At 52.8% G+C, this 15,600-nt stretch overlaps 5 protein-coding genes across 5 annotated transcripts; all 5 read right to left on the reverse strand.

Moving 5' to 3' along the window:
• Positions 1–655: 655 nt before the first annotated feature.
• Positions 656–3,140, reverse strand: GLRG_02873 (uncharacterized protein; the record flags this gene model as incomplete). Its single annotated transcript, XM_008093558.1, has 3 exons — positions 656–1,408; positions 1,486–1,865; positions 2,819–3,140. The coding sequence occupies 3 exons, from the start codon at positions 3,138–3,140 to the stop codon at positions 656–658; spliced, it is 1,455 nt and encodes a 484-aa protein (XP_008091749.1).
• An 870-nt stretch (positions 3,141–4,010) lies between these two features.
• GLRG_02874 (uncharacterized protein) lies at positions 4,011–4,977 on the reverse strand (the record flags this gene model as incomplete). Its single annotated transcript, XM_008093559.1, has 2 exons — positions 4,011–4,874; positions 4,954–4,977. The coding sequence occupies 2 exons, from the start codon at positions 4,975–4,977 to the stop codon at positions 4,011–4,013; spliced, it is 888 nt and encodes a 295-aa protein (XP_008091750.1).
• A 703-nt stretch (positions 4,978–5,680) lies between these two features.
• GLRG_02875 (transcription initiation factor IID) lies at positions 5,681–7,677 on the reverse strand (the record flags this gene model as incomplete). Its single annotated transcript, XM_008093560.1, has 3 exons — positions 5,681–5,686; positions 5,740–6,555; positions 7,627–7,677. The coding sequence occupies 3 exons, from the start codon at positions 7,675–7,677 to the stop codon at positions 5,681–5,683; spliced, it is 873 nt and encodes a 290-aa protein (XP_008091751.1).
• Positions 7,678–8,584: 907 nt separating this feature from the next.
• Positions 8,585–10,066, reverse strand: GLRG_02876 (citrate synthase; the record flags this gene model as incomplete). The annotated part of the gene is made up of 1 exon (XM_008093561.1): positions 8,585–10,066. The coding sequence occupies one exon, from the start codon at positions 10,064–10,066 to the stop codon at positions 8,585–8,587; it is 1,482 nt and encodes a 493-aa protein (XP_008091752.1).
• A 1,406-nt stretch (positions 10,067–11,472) lies between these two features.
• GLRG_02877 (PDZ domain-containing protein) lies at positions 11,473–14,735 on the reverse strand (the record flags this gene model as incomplete). Its single annotated transcript, XM_008093562.1, has 4 exons — positions 11,473–11,702; positions 11,759–14,083; positions 14,117–14,313; positions 14,380–14,735. 4 exons carry the CDS (start codon positions 14,733–14,735, stop codon positions 11,473–11,475), a joined length of 3,108 nt encoding a protein of 1,035 aa, XP_008091753.1.
• Between the last annotated feature and the right edge of the window lie 865 nt (positions 14,736–15,600).

A 15,600-nucleotide genomic window follows, 5' to 3' on the forward strand; every position in this document is an offset into this window, starting at 1 on the left:
ATATTGGGAAAGCTCCTACTGGGCTCTGAATGCGAATCGCGGGGAACAGTTTATCCCGCTGAAACAAATGGCAATGAGGTGCGTCGTCTCATCGCTCAAGACCCGGCCCAGCTATCATCCACATCACCTGCTGGGCCAAAGATCGAAACGGTGACGCCGCTAGATATCCTCCAGAGTCCTGGATACATGAGAGAGAAAAGGAGAAGGTGGAGGGTAAAGACGAAATATATGAGTGCTCCCACCTGTGGCTCTTTTTAGGCTCCGTGGCCGAGAATCCCCCTGTTTCCAACCCAACTAACTGGGCGCGAGATTACTCAAAGTCCCAAAGATCAACCCATCTGGAAGCCCTCCAGCTCCAAGCATTTGTAATTGGGCACAGGAAAACACAAATTGAACTGTAAAGAGAGGAAACACGCAGCTGACTGTCGAGCGTGGAAGATATCGAGCCGACTTGTGGATGATTCGTGGCGATAGCCAACGCGTAACCACATGGTCATATGGTCTTGACAGACACCAAAGTTCGCCGTCTCAAACTTGTATAAGCGCGAATGAGATAAGAATATTGCTGGCAGCTTCGGAAACCCGCAACAGAAGGATGAAGGATAGATCAACCATTATCAGATGATTCAGCTTGATCCAGACGAGTCGCTAGCCGTCAGACTGCAAGATTTGACATGCTAACGGTGGCTCGTTCTTCTTCAGTCTCCGTGTAAAAATCGACAGCATTTCTGCGCCTGGCCACGTTGATGTATACATGGCTGTCCCTCTTGCACCGGAAAAGATTCAAAACATCAGAGTCGTATGGCGGATCTCTCTGGAGCGACTTCAGAGTCTGATAAGGGATAATGACTGGATCAGAGCAAGGCTGGTCTTCGTCGATCTTACAACCCTTGCTTCGAGTTGGTTCGGCAATATCGTCAAGAACGTCATCCATGAAAGAATCCTCGTCGTCATCTGGGACTGAGTTTGCTGGAGAGTGGTATTGACAAGCGCTGGAAACGGGCGAAGCGGACGAGTAAGTAGGGCTATCGCTGTTGCCTTGGTTCCGCAAATTAGCTGAGGTTTCAAGTTCCGGGCACTCGGCCAACTCCCTGCCGAGCGCCTCCAGGAATGCGTTTGCCTCTATTCCAGCTTGCTCCCATTCGGCTTCAGTCGGTTCTCCCGCTGCCTTGGCTACGCCAAGGCTAGCTACCGCTTTCTTCGAATTGTCAATCGGAGCAGGCTCATGATCGATGGCGATAACATGCTTGGCAGCCGCAGAGTCGGCGGAATCTCTCTTATTGTTCTCTCGAGGTGCCTCGAAATCATCCCATGGCAGACCGCCTTCCCAAGCATCTTGTTGGCGCGGCTTCTTCGGTGGCGGGTGGATATCATCCCAAGGTGACAGTCGGCCATCTGAACGCTTTCTCTTGTGCAGTGAGTACAATTTTGTCTCATTTTTTATGACGTCCTTGTTTTCAATAACCTCTTTGGTTTTGATCTGACCCCGACGCCTCGATCCGTCAGGATTATACGAATCAGCGGCTTGGCGTGATCCATTGGGGCGAGCCGACGGCTCGCGGCGGCGTGGCTCATCCCAGCGACCTGGAGATTCGCGACGATGCAATCTATCACCGCAATATGGAGACTCATAGTGCCGTGAGTCATTGTCATGGTACGGGGATAGACGCCCGTTCTGGCGTTCCGAATTATCCTGGCGATCTGGTTCATCACGATGAACCGAAATATCGGGGCGACGGGTTTTGCCGGGGCGATAAAAATCATCAGGACGGTAAAAGTAGTCTCCACGAGAATAAGAATCAGGATAGTGCGAAAAAGGGCGGTAAGAATCAAGACGATGGCGAGGTTCGCTCGGCGTCGTGTTGCTACCGAAGTTCGCAGAACATCCAATCGGTATTAGGGAGTCTTGTGACACGTACTGACTGTCGTCAGTTTGGGAATATATATATCTGGCTCGATCCTTGTTCATGTAATCGGCGATTGTCTTTGTAGCTTGCCCGGCGGAGGACGATTCTATTTGTCCAGCCGAGCTAAGATTGTCGGTTCCTCCCAAGCCTCTCGTAGTAAGAGAAGTCGAGTATTCGAGTGTATTGGCGCTGAAAGGATGGAGAGACATTTGGCATGGACTATCTCGGACCTCTTCAGAGGGCACGAGCGGTCTTCTTTCGGATTCCTTTCCCGAAACAATGGTTGAATTCGATATGCTAAGGCATTTTCCCGGCGTTGATTCGCTATTAGTGCCTACGACGGACTGAGGACAATCATGAACGTAGTGGATGCGAGCGGCACCACAAACGCGGCAGACGTAACCCTTTGGAGGTAGCCTTTCAAACAGAGGATTGCCATTGGTAGGGCAGTGCTTGATAAAGTGACCTGGAGTATCACCAGTCTTGTTAGCAAGTTGGTGTTTCTATCAAGTAACTCTGTGCATAACTACCTGGTATTCCACAGCGCTTGCAGACGTAGTTGCCAGATGGCATCTGAGTCCCGGGAGAAGATAGTATAGGCATCTTCTTATTGGAAGGTTCAATAGACGATACCCCTTGAGACCCTGGCTCTTCAGAATGAGCAAACAGTTTTTGTCGGTAACTGGGGCTCGAATCATCCAACACAGACTGAACCTCTTCCGGTGGCTTGGTGACAGGGGTTGACAGTGTCGATTTAGTCTGGGAAAGGACTAATCTCGTTGGGCCAGCTGCTGTTTTTGAGGATCGAGAAGTGACATGTGTGGAAGGAGGGTCTGGAATTGAGCGTGGACGAGGCAATGATTTGTAGTTGATCTCAACGTCTCTTCTGGCAAGGTTGAAAGCCCGGCTACCCTCAGGATGGCCTCTGATGTAGCAGTTTTTGTGCCTCGAGAAGGCACTGAGGACGAGTCCCTTCTTGTAATTTCTGGAACTCAAGTAGTCGCAACCTCGCCTGATAGTTTCGGACGAATCCTCGTGGGAACGATGTCCCAGGTTAGGAATCTGGAAGACTAGCCACTTGGTGTAGATGTCTAGGAGTGACTCGTTGTCAATGTACTGAGGGAAGTGACGTTCCAGCTCACGTTCAACGTCCTTCTGTAAAAGACAATAGAACTCGGCCGGACTCATTCCCAATATATCCACCCCCGAGCCTAGCATGCTGAAGGCGGACATAACTGATTGAAAGTGAAGTCAGAAGGGGTTTATCTTTCACGGGTGAGGCGGGATGTTGAACTCTTACCAGACTACGCTGAATGTCGCCAGTCTTTGGTATCAGAAACCGACTGAGCACCAGTGTCAGATGTGACTGTATCTCGAGGGGGAATCACAGTGCACTGCCAATGCTATTCAATTCGATCTGGTAATATGAGACAGTGCACATAGAAATGGTACAATGCCTCACTAACATCAACAAACTGCGTCTCCCACAGTTTCAAGACCTGGTAACAGAGCTTCAATGATTTTGAGAGGATAAGTCGCTGTCGAAGGACTTGATGAAAAGGTGTTGTGAAATGAAAGTTTGACCGTGATTGCGTGACAAAGCTTGATCAAGGCTGGTCAAGTGTGTTGTGATTGTAGGTCACAGCCGGGAGGTTTGTGAAAAAGAGACAAACAGCAGGAGAAATTGCAAAACTGGAAAACTCGAAGAAGGTACAGGCGGTATGCGAGGAAACCAGAAGCTAGGAGGCCATGGTTACAAGACGCACCTTCCTTATTGACTGGCCCAGGTAGAACCCTTCCTGCACCTTGTCCTCCATTTCCTTTCTTCAACCCAAGACATCATGGCAGCAAGGCTCCTCACCATGTTGCTGATAGACCTTTAGCCTCATCATCCACAAGATGCGGGATGGAATGAAGGGCTTCCGTCCGCAACAAGGTGCAAGGACGTCACTCACAACGTAATAAATAGAGGGTCCTCATGCAGAAAGATGCAATACGAATTAATTTCACGCCATGCCTACTGAAAGACGCGTGTCCTACAGTCTCGCTACAGCTGCCTCTAAATCAAACTGCCCAATCTCTGGCCTGTAAATGGTATCAATTTTACCTCTTCAGAGCTGCAAATCTCCTCTCCAACTCGGTGATGTCAGGCACGCTGCCCCCCGGACCCTGAGAGTTGGGTTTCTTCTGCACCGCCGCGTCCATCTTCTTGTTCGGCTTCAGCTCCAACGAGTTCAGCGTCACTTTGGGGTGGATGTTATCCGTTGTCATCCTGGGCGGCGTGACGGTTAGGGGACTGCTTGGCACCCCAATCGTCCTCGGCGGCGTGGCTTTGCTCAGCTCCTCCTGCTCTTGGGCTAGCTTCGAGCTGTTGCCCTCGGGTATCCTCATGCCGATTCCACCACTCGGACTGTCTTCATCATCGTCGTCCAGCAGGTCGGGCTGCTCTTCAGCGCGGGGCCGCCTCGGCCAGTCCACGTTGTATGCTTTCGCAATCTCCTCCAGATACCCTTGTACGAGCTCTTCCCTCGGCGGTGTAACGCTCAGCTTCTTGATAACCTTCTCCGAGACCTTGCCGTCTGAGTTCTCCATCGCCGACAGAACAAATTCCTTGCCGTACTTCTCGCCCAGCAGCGTCCGCACCACCTGCAGCTCCTTGATCTCCGTCTTGGGCGCAGCGTAGATGATGCTCTTGACCGCTTCCTCCAGGCCCGGATCACATGTCGACCCCTCTAGTAGCCCCGCTCGCGCGATCAGAAGCTCGCAGTACAGCTCCAGTATCTCATGCAATTCGGTCGTGATATCAGATCGGATAATGTTCTCGACGCGAATGCGCGCAGAGTCTATCTTGCCCACCTCGAGGAGCTGCGCCATCGCGCGTCGTTGCGTCTTGGACATGGAATCGTCGCGCTGTTGAACCATGCGCAGCCGTGCGATGGCCAGCTTGAGCTGAACCTTGAGCTTCGTCTGTCGGCGGGAAGAACACAGTTAACCTGGCCATGCCGCCATCACGATAGCGGGGCAATGGGGAGGGCTCGCGACTCACTGTGATTGTCGGCGGAGGGGCCATTTTGTTGCCCTTTGCAATTTAATTTGAGGAGAGATGACAGAGGGTATGGATCGAACGAAAGACACTGCCCTCAAGTAAAGTAATGGGACGCAAGGCAGCCGAGTTGAAGCAGGGCAGTGACCAAGCCCCGAAGGGGCTCTGGTTGCCTTATCTAATCTAATCGCCACAGGTTGGTGGGATGGCTGGAGCTTGCGCCTCAATGCGGGGTGTTTCGGTGCCCAAGACATAGCGCAGTGGGGTTAACCAGGCCGTGGGCTACGTACGAATAGATACAATCTGGCATCGTTCGTTCTCGGAAGATTGTCTGCAAAACCTTTGAGTAAAACAGCTTATTGCAGCCTTGGCTACTTTGATACAGCTTGGAGGGTATGCCAGCGGGCAAGTGTATGTCGAAGTACAGCCCAAGACGTCGCCATTCATGCACATGGGACACTGGCGTTCACATCCACGTCAACGTGTACTTGAACCGCCATGAGCCGTTGCATAAACACTTTGCTCTGTTGAGCTACCATAGTGATTATCCTAGTCTAGTCACTGACTGAAGACGGCGCCTAAAAAACACCAAAACACAAGTCCAATAAACGCCAAGTCATTGCCCACCCGTGGGTATCTTTACATCGTTGCAGTAGAAAAGCGAGTTCGCGGTGTCACAGTCGTTGGCAACCAGATAGTTGCCCTGGACATCCGCTCCGAGATATGAGGATTAAAACTAAAGGATCACGTCAGTAGAAACAACATGCATGTGACATCAATATAACTCACGATATTGAGAGCAGTGTGTTGCGGCAGTCTCGTTCCGTTGAGCATAGCTCGGGTCTTCTTGGGGCGCTGCTGAAGGCGTCGGAAGGCCTCCTGAACATGGCGAGGCTCAATGGGGCTTCTACCCTCACTGGGCGGGTCGAACAACCCAGTTGCCACCTTTCGCTTCTTCGATCCGGCGTTCTCGCCGCCGCTCTGAGCCTTGAACAGATCCTCCTGTTCCTTGACCTTGAGCGCGTGCTCGGTCAGCGTCTGCACCATCTCGAAAGTCAAGAAGCCCAGGATATCGACGATATCATCGGAGGGCTTGCTGTCTGTAACGATGCCAAAACCAGCCCACTCGCGGAATCGCTTGCCCTTGCGGTAAGTGAAAGAGGCCTGGCGGTATTCGGACCAAGTCACATACTCCTCCTTCGTCATGGCCTTGGTGCGCTCATCGGCCTTGCGGAGACGCTGGAGGGTGATGAAGTTCATTTCTTCCTCCTCTTCGTCCTCCTCGTCATCGCGCTCGGGGACTTCTTGACTGTAGAACGACGAGGGCTCCCAAGGGAGGCCGACCTTGGCCTTCTTGTTCTTCTTGGTAGCATCGTCAACGGGACCGCCAGGAACCACGCCTCCAACAGGGTCTTCGCCAGCACCAAGATCAGCTTCACCACCCTTGTCGTCTGAATCCTTGACGTTTTTTCTGACATCCTTCCAAGAGAGGAAAGTCCGCAAACGAGAGACCTTGGCTTGGTCGTGTCGAATTTGGAAGATCAGATCGTTGATCGTAATGGCTCGGGCGCCGCGACGGGCTGCAAGCTCAGTGCAATTTCGAAGCTGAAGAGATCTTAGCCTAGCGGAATCGGTTTTGGCGCGCAATAACCTACGAGTTCAATGACTTGTTGTCGGACAATGTCTTCAATTATGCTTGTGGTTTCAATCGACGGCTCTGCAGTTATATCGGTTCCTCACTTTTATTGTAGAAAGCGGTACTTAGTAAAGGACTCACCCAGTCACCCAATGTTTATTTTAATCTGTTGTACACGTATTCCACCACTCTATGGCAAGGGCTTCAAGGGTCCGGGGCGCTTGCCCTTCGCCCACTGGTGCTCTCCGCTGCATGTAACATCTAGGATGGATTTGTAACCAGGCAAGACATCGATGCTCCGGATTCCATCCGACACGAGTCGTAAAAGCTCCATGCTCTCCCGCTGGATGCGTGCCGCTACATCTGCCTTTGCTCTGGACAGTTGTGGGTGTGTCGACTTCGCTGTGACGGCATCAGGTTTTGTGTCGGAGACTCCATGTGCCAACGGTTCGGTGCATTGTTCGAAGATTCCGAGACTTGTTTCGAGGCTTCCCATGAGGTTGCTCATGGGACACCTGACGCCGTCTTGGTCGTAATGAAGTCTCCAGTCAAGGAAGGTCTGAAGCTCATGGTCCATGGCTACGGCTATTCTCCTTTCTCGGTGCAGATGTCGTTTGAAGAGAGAGAATGCTTCCATCGTTGAGACTTTGGAGTTTGTTTCCCATTGGATGATATCTAGCCGGCGCCTTTTCTCGGGAGGAAGCAGCAGATGAAGACGAGGCAGGTGCAGCTGGCAACTACGCAAACCCTAGTGTGTCCTTCGTGGTCTAGTACTGCGCTTTGGAGAGATAGGAAGAAACACAGGAGTCCATAGAGAATGGGGTTTCTTGCAATTTAACCTCGTGGTTAGGGTAGCCATCAATTCACCATCGCCAGCACCATCAGACACGCCCGTGAAGGGCCTTGTCCTTCAGACGCTCCTTGGCTGGACTTCCAAGCCAACAAGTCATTCCCGCGACCAGTATCGCTAAATTTTCGAGGCAAAGGGGTTGTAGCATCAAAACGCTGGATAAAATTGGCGACGAAGCGTTTTTACTCACCTGACTGATCTCCTGGCGGTACTTGTACGCCTTGTCATCTTTGGACGCCATTTTGGCAGATGTCCTGAGGCACGCCCAGGGATGATTAAGAGCAGTTTGGCTATTCGTACGATTATACTATAATGAATTCCTTCCGTGATGCGGCAAGGAATAGCTGATGATAATGAGGGATGCGCGTAAGTTTTGAACGTGGCTAGAAGGCTGGTTGAGGGGACTAAAATCGGGCGGCTGGAGCGTAGGTGATAGAGCACAGCCCAGCTCCAATCTCTAATAAACAGCTCTTTTATTACTCTGGTAACAAGCAAGTAAACTTGGGCTCGAATGCGGTAACAAAATACCAATGATATGACAAAATTGTAAGGTGGTGTGGATGAGAGACTGGAAATGGAGGAGACAAACGGTAGTGGTAGTGTCGATGGCGGTCCAGCAGCAACGCGCACAGGCCAGCATCGACAGGGACCTAGAGGGACGGTACCCAGTACAGGCTTCTGATTTCCGCCGGCGGATAAAACAATTACCGAGATCCGTCCAACCTATAACCTTTCAGACCCAGATGCCAGAATCCATGAACTCGTTGATCAAGTTCACCAAGTGGTTATGGTCTTAGAACGTGGCAGGCTATGCATAGTCATTCGGGATGCATAAGAGCAACAGAAGAAGAAAAAGGTAGGGGAAAAAACAATTAATCAATTAGATAAGTAGCATCAAGCTGAGAGTCGATAACATCATTGGTAAAATGCGCCCCAACCAGCCGACAGCCAGTGTCCAGTGGCTGCTCAAGGCGTGGTTTGCTTCCACACACACCGAGCCGAGCACTCACGGGTTCCTTTAAAAAGTTGATACAGCGGCACTTGTAGTTTACGGCTTCAGATTTGATAAAGAATAATAGGTTCTCTACAGGAAAGTTTCTCGGCAGCCAGCAGACCATAGCAATAACTTAGTGTATTCCATCTGGAGCTCAGCGGGTTGCGCAGTAGTACTCGTCGGCCAGAGCGCCGGTGAAGACCTGCTGCGGCCTCCATAACAAGGGGCCCTTCTCGAGCATTGCCTCCCGCCAGTGAGCAAGCACGCCGGGGATGCGCGACAGGCTAGCCATGGCTACGATGATGTCCGGTTCGAAGCCAAACGCAGTGTACAGAAAGCAGCCGTAGAGGTCTGCGTTGGCCTTGAGGCTGCGACTCGTGAAGTATTCGTCGGTGCTAGCGACCCGATCGATCTCCATCGCGACCGAAAGCAGCGGGTTCGACTCGACCTTGTCCCTGTACTGGTTAATCATGGCCCGGATGAACTTGGCGCGAGGGTCGACGACCTTGTATACCCGGTGGCCGTACCCGAAAAGGCGTTGCTTCTTGGCCTTGACGTCGGCAATCAGCGCCGGAACGTTTTCGGGTGTTTTGACATCTTGGAATGCCTTGTATGCGAGGTCGATGGCGCCGCCGTGGAGCGGGCCGTATCCGGAGACGATTCCCGAGATACAGCACGACAACGGATCAACCAGCGTGGAGGCTGCATGCAAGAATGCAGAGGTCGAGTTGGTCATTTCTTGGTCGGCGTAGAGGATCCAGAGCTTTTCGAAACACTGAACCATTTCCGCGTCAGGTTTGCCACTCATTCCTTCTTGAAAGCCCATCATCCCTAGGACATTGGCAGTGAATGAAGCCTCGGGATCGACAGGAGCGAGCCTTTTACCGCGCTTGTGGCAGTACGTGAGAGCGACGACGGTGGCGAGAGCGGATATAGTGCTGATGAGGGCGGCATCAACCTTGTCGGGTTGGCCCAAGTACGCCGGACAGCCGGACTGAAGTGTGCTAACGGCTCCCTCGTCACAGCTAGCGTAAGCGGCCATACCGGCCATGACCATTGTGCTAGTCAAAGAGTCTCTGGGGAAGGAGGTGATGACCTGGACGACGTGCTCGGGAGGAGCGCAACCTGCAGCAATCCTGCGTTGAAGTTCTTTCTTCTCTACCGCGTCGGGTAGCCGGCCCCAGATGAGGAGGTGTATGACCTCTTCGTAGTCATGATTCTCAACAAGGTACTCTATGGGGTAACCCCGAAGTTGGATGTAGCCTCGCTTGCCGTCGACGAAGGTGATGTTGGATTCCACGCAGGCGGTATTGCGGTAGCCGGGATCGAGGACACGCAAGCCGAAGTCAACTTGGCCGACAGATTCAATGCCGCAATGAGCAGTAGTGATCTTTTGAAACTCAAGGGCGCTGACTGCATTGCGCCTGATGGGGATTTCGTAACGCCTCTTCGTACGATTATCAAGGACTGTCAAGGTGCTGCAAGGAGAGTCGATATCATGCCGTCCGAGGACCCAATGGACTATTCGAGGAGACTTCTGAATAGCTTTGTTGACCATGACCATGCTGCGTTTAACCAGACCGAGCAGACTGAAAAAGGGCCTCAAGTGCTTAAGACCATAAAAGATGACCCCCATCCCGATGGCTGGGATACTGAGTTGGCTAGAAATGGCCTGTACATTCCGTATCTCTGCCTGTATCGATTGCCAGAATAGAGTCTTCCAGAAGGAGTTTCCAAGTCGACCGTGATTGAATTTGGTAAAATTTTCAAGAAAGGCCATCTTATGTTTCGATTCCTTCAAGTTATGGTACTCGCTATAGAGTGAACGACTAGTGAACCAAGACTTGTCAAAGTTGTGTTAGGTAGCGTGGCTGTCCAGATTTCGATGTAGCTTGTAATTCATTCGGTTCTGTGCCGCTCGTGTGTCCTTTGGTGTCCGGATAGACTGTGATCAAGATATATTTATTTTCTTGAAAAGGGACCCGGTGCACATTGAATCCTCTTACACACAATAACAGCCGTAAAAGGGCCCCCAAGTGCGCCCATCTATTTATTTTTATATGTAGCCCCCACGTGCTCACATCTATCGATTTTTAGCTGCAGCCCCCATCCTGGACCTTGATTCTTCAGCAATTGTCTTGCGCCAATGCGCTTTCCCGTCGTCCAATGGGATGCATCGAACTCTACTCGTATTGGTCAAGAAATCATCGTGAGGCGTTCTTATCGCATGGAGTCCTAAGCCGACGTTGTATCTGCGTGGGAGGGTCCTGCCCTGACTCCCTTAGCCCCCCAATACTTTGTCGACGCATCGGCTGAAAATTAGCACATGTAATATGTTTTGAGCTAGGATAGATGAGGATAAACCTGCCCGATCATCGTCTTTGATACCATCTTTCTGTCCAGTGGGTAATATTTTAAGAAGGTAGACGCGGCGAAAAGCTTGCCCTTCTGACCCTCCCGCGCAGCAAAAGCTGCCCCCAACCTGGTCGCATTAAACTTGCCATCAGATGACAAAGACTTCACGCTACTCGCAGATTCGCAATGGGCCGTGGCGCGTAAGCGACTAGAAAATTACACATTGGCTGGGCTTCACAGGGGAGGTGGAGCTCCGAGCTTCGCGAGTATGCGTAGTTCGCCGAGGGCACTTGAGTGCGAAGCAGCCTCGCGTCGACGAGTAGCAGTCGAGTACGGCATGTGTTCAATAGGACTGATAAGAGAATCGAGAAGCGAAAAGAATAGGAAAGCCTGGAGAAGAGGTACCACGTTCCTTCGAGGTAACATGCCTTCTGTGGCCCCTGTGTTTACATATATATACATAACATACGGCGAAGAATGCTGTCCTCACGGCCGTGTGCTCGCCTGCCCATGCCCTTGAATCCCTCAGCCTTTACACCCTGTCTGTCATGTCCTGAAAGTCCCTAAATGTTGCTATCATTAAAAGTGCCTAGCTCGAAAAAAACGCCAGGCAAAAGTACACAGTGCCGACATCGATTCCGGCGGCTTTTCTTGGCCGTGAATGGTGCTTGCGGTTTGTTCCATGGCTTAGATGGGGGCGGCAGGCTCCTCCACCATCTCGGTGTCTTCGGAAACGGGGAGCACGCCATCAGGGCCCTCACCCTCAAACACCTTGCCGCCCTCATACGTCTTCCTTCTCCAGCCGCAGGCTTCGGCGGGATCCTTGATCCACTCCGTCGTTGGGAAGTAGTGCTCGTTCTTCTTCATGGTGATGACCCATGGCACACTGTCGAACGTGACAGCCTTGAGCCGGAAATCTGGTCATGATGGTCAGCTTATGTGTAGATTGAGAGACTGCGATAGAGTGACTTACAAGTGTTGTCTGGGATTCCCTGGACAGAAGCAAGGAAAGTCTCAAGATCAGGCGTCGGCTTGCCATTAACATGGGTGATGAAGTTGGTGGGCGCGAGGCCGTACTGGTACGACGGTGAACCACGGGTGCGGGCCGAAACGTACACCTCACTGTGCAGCTTGCTAATCTGCTGCCTGACGGCGTGGTGAGGTCGGTGCAGGATGGCTCCGCAGAAGGAGATGGCGTGGTCAGTCTCGACATCATCGGCGGCGACGGTGTGAGCCTTGATGTGTATCTCCTCGCAGTTGCGGACAATCACTGCGTCAAGAACCTCGTGAGAGTACATGACATCCAGCTCGGAGACCCTGGTGATGACCTTGCCGTTGAGAGTGAGCAAAATGTCACCCTCGAGCAGCGCGCCTGACTGCTCGCCTCGTTCAAAGGTCCGCTTGCTGACCATGAAAAGCTGGTGATGCGTCTTGTTGGCCTCGGTGACCTTGCGAATCCACTCGTCAGAGACCCCCATAACTCTGGCCTGGGCCATAGCAATGGCTCGGAACTCGACGGACAACATCCGCAACTTGGGGACGATGCCCTGTTGGATCTGAGAGACCACGGGCAACAGAGTGGGCGTTGCAAGACCAAGATGGTACTCCTCGTCCCGGTTGCTGCAGGCCGAACGCTCGCCAAGGTACGTGAGCCACAAGGCCTGGACAGTGCCATCATCAGCAACCAAAACGCCGCTTCCACATTGGTTGCTAAGACTGGTGTCAACGGTGATGGCATCGACGTTAATGGCTCGGTATCTGGGCGCGCCAGAGTTGGCCGGGATGGCAACAGCAGTGACTTCGGTGACCGTTGTCGTGGCATGGACAATCTTGCCAATTCTGTTGTATCCCATGAAGATAGTGGAAGCTCCCTGGGTGATGCTGTCTGTGCTCAATCTCGCACTTTGGACGGGAGCATTGACCAACTTGGGGTCGTACTGCACAATGGCGTAGTTTTGCAGAGGATGAAGGAAGACAACCTTGCCTTCGACAATAATCGAGTCCGCAATGGTGATGGTCACATCGCACAGGTCGTAGGGCACAATGGCTCTCGAGATGACAACGAGACCCTTCTCCGCGTCAATGACCAAGCCCATGCCCCACTTCCTGTTCTTGGGGAAGCCGTCAAGCTTAACGGGCATGGTGCAGTTGACATGAACAAAGCTTCGCACCAGATCAGCAATAGCCTTGTGCTTCACATTCTCCAGCTCGATGAAGGAAGCAGAGCGGGCGACAGGCGCCTTAGGGGGTAGGGGGTCAGCAAGGTCCGTGAAGTCCCACAGACCCGTCTCGTCGTTTCTGACGGCCATTTTCATCTTGGCTGACCAATGTCGGTCGACGTAGATGACTGTGGTGTTCAGGGTGTGCAGATCACGGAGGTGCTTGTAAGTGACAACAACGCGGGACTTGTCCGGGATCGCCTTCATCACCTCGATGAAGGTCTCCAGATCAGGGGTCTTTTTGTGGTCCACGGTCTGGATCAGCCAGCCATTATCCGCGTTGTCGAATCTGAACGAGCCTGTGGCCTCGCACACGAAGACACCTTCGCATGCAACGCCGTACAGACGGGCTTGCTGGTAAGACAGGCTGTGGAAACTGGCACCCGCGACGGACACGAAGCGGTCAGGAGTGATCTGGTGCAGGTCACCGACATCAACATCAACCTCGATATCCTCGCCACCCCTCTGCAGTTGCAGGTGGATGGTCTTGCCGACGTTTGAGTCCAACAAATCATCCAACCGGATGAACTGCCCAACGCGCTCGCCATTCACCTTGATGAGAATGTCACCCTCTTCAATCTTCTTGTCAGACTGGCCCTTGGGAAGAACAATCTCGGCAACAAGCATGTTGTTGTCTTTGGGAAAAGCTTGACGAGCTGCGGCCTCCTCCTCTGGCGTCAAACCGAGACGTCGGCACTCGTCGAAAGGCTTGAGAAGGAATTGACATTGAATGTCACCTCGCGTGACGGGCTTGCCTTGCCGAATGCATTCCAGAGCTCGTAGAGGTCGGTCGAGGGGAAGGAAGTAGTCTGTAGAGGCACCGTCGGATCGTCCACCTGCTTGCAGCGCAACAGCGAAGCCGTCAATGTTTACAACAGGACTGCCAGAACTACCACCACTTGCGGCGGCATTGGCCTGGTAGTAGCACGTGTTGAAATCGCTGTAACCTTCTCCGTACTCGGGGGCGTTTCGGTCGAGACGACTGATGAAGCCGGACAAGATACTGAGCTTCTCTCCGGCATCGTTACCGACGACTCTGATCTCAACACCGACTGTCGAGGCGTTAGCGGTGACCCACTCTAGTGCTTGTGGCCATCAAGATGTTTGCCTACCCTTTGCAAGGTCTGGACGAAGCACCAGCGCGTTTAGCTTCATGTACTTGACGGCCTTGGGGTCGAAACGCAGAATACCGAAGTCGTGGACGGGGTCACGGTAAACGGGGTACGCATCGACCTCTTCATGGTTGTCGAAAACAATGTATCCCCAGAACGGTCCAGCCCCAACGACGTGTCGGTTCGTCAAGACGTAACTGTACCACAACGATGTTAGCACGGTTGTCTCCCTTGCATCTGTATCAGCGCCAAGTATGTCATACCCCTTCTGAGCGTCCACCACAAAGCCAGTCGCCTCACTTGTCAGCGCCGCGTCCGTGTCGAAAGAGCACGTTTGGCAGAAGCGAATGGAGACGACGTTGCTGACGACGTTCTCAATGGTCTTCTGCCAGGCCTCAGGCTCCTGAGTGATGGGAAACATGCTGTTCAGCCTGGCGGGGTCCTCAAAATCGGACTCGTCCTCCTCGACGAAAGCACCATGTTCAAGCTCGACCTCGGGGGTATTGTCGCCGGCGGACAGCTTCCCATTCAGGGCGCGGTGCTGCTTGTGAGGCCGCAAGCCCTCTGGGCTCGGCGGAGCCTTGCGCTTGGTGCGTGGCGATGTGTTGTTGCCGTTCATGTTCGCGGCCTCGGGTGTGGTGGTCTGGCTAGAGGTGTGGCTTTGTTGCGCAGTGGAGGACGTATTCGGTGCGGCGGCGGCGGCAGAGGAAAACAGACGGCGGGTCTGGGCAAAGTCGGACCGTCGCGTGGTCTTATAGCGTATGTCTCTAGCAGGAACGACAAGAGAAGTGCGGGAGCGGCCGCGTTGTGCGAACGGGAGGAGCTCGTGCTGCCGTCTGAAAAGCTGGGGGAGGAAAGCAAGTGTGGTGGCGGTGGTGGTGTTGCTAGTAATGGTGGTGATGGTGGTGGTGGTGCAGGACGCAGTCCGAGGTCGTGGTGCTGCAACTGTAGTGGATGCAAGGCTCGAGCAAGTCCCTCTGCGTACGAAGACGGAGCGCATCCAGCGTGGGTAGGTAAAGGACGGGATGGTAGCAACCTAACCCTCCAGCAACAAGAACAATGTCTCTGTAAATGAACGGCGGGAAATCAGTGCTCTTGGCTATCAAGGTAGCTATGAACTGTACCTAAAGCCTCGGCACAAGTGATCCCCTGAAATGTGATGAGGACAATAGAAAAAACGCTGTCCCAGAACCAACTTTTTTATTTTTTACTTTACGCGGTCTGTCGTTGTCGTCGTCGTCGTCGCCCGTCGTCAAAAATTTCAGGTGCGGAACGATCGATGGCAAACAAACAGGATCTGTCCAATATGGGGTCACCCAGACTAGATCACCAGGCTAGTTGCATAAGAGCCCGTTTATATGCGTGTATGTCCCGAGTGGGTGTCCATCCCCGGGCTAGTCTCCACTTTTGTCCGGGTGCTGATGTAATGTGCTACTAGCGTCATGTTAGAGCCTTGTAGCCTTCGCTGAGCCGGTCCGGTAACA

Source organism: Colletotrichum graminicola (assembly GCF_000149035.1).
Source record: "Colletotrichum graminicola M1.001 genomic scaffold supercont1.8, whole genome shotgun sequence".
NCBI lineage: Eukaryota > Fungi > Ascomycota > Sordariomycetes > Glomerellales > Glomerellaceae > Colletotrichum > Colletotrichum graminicola.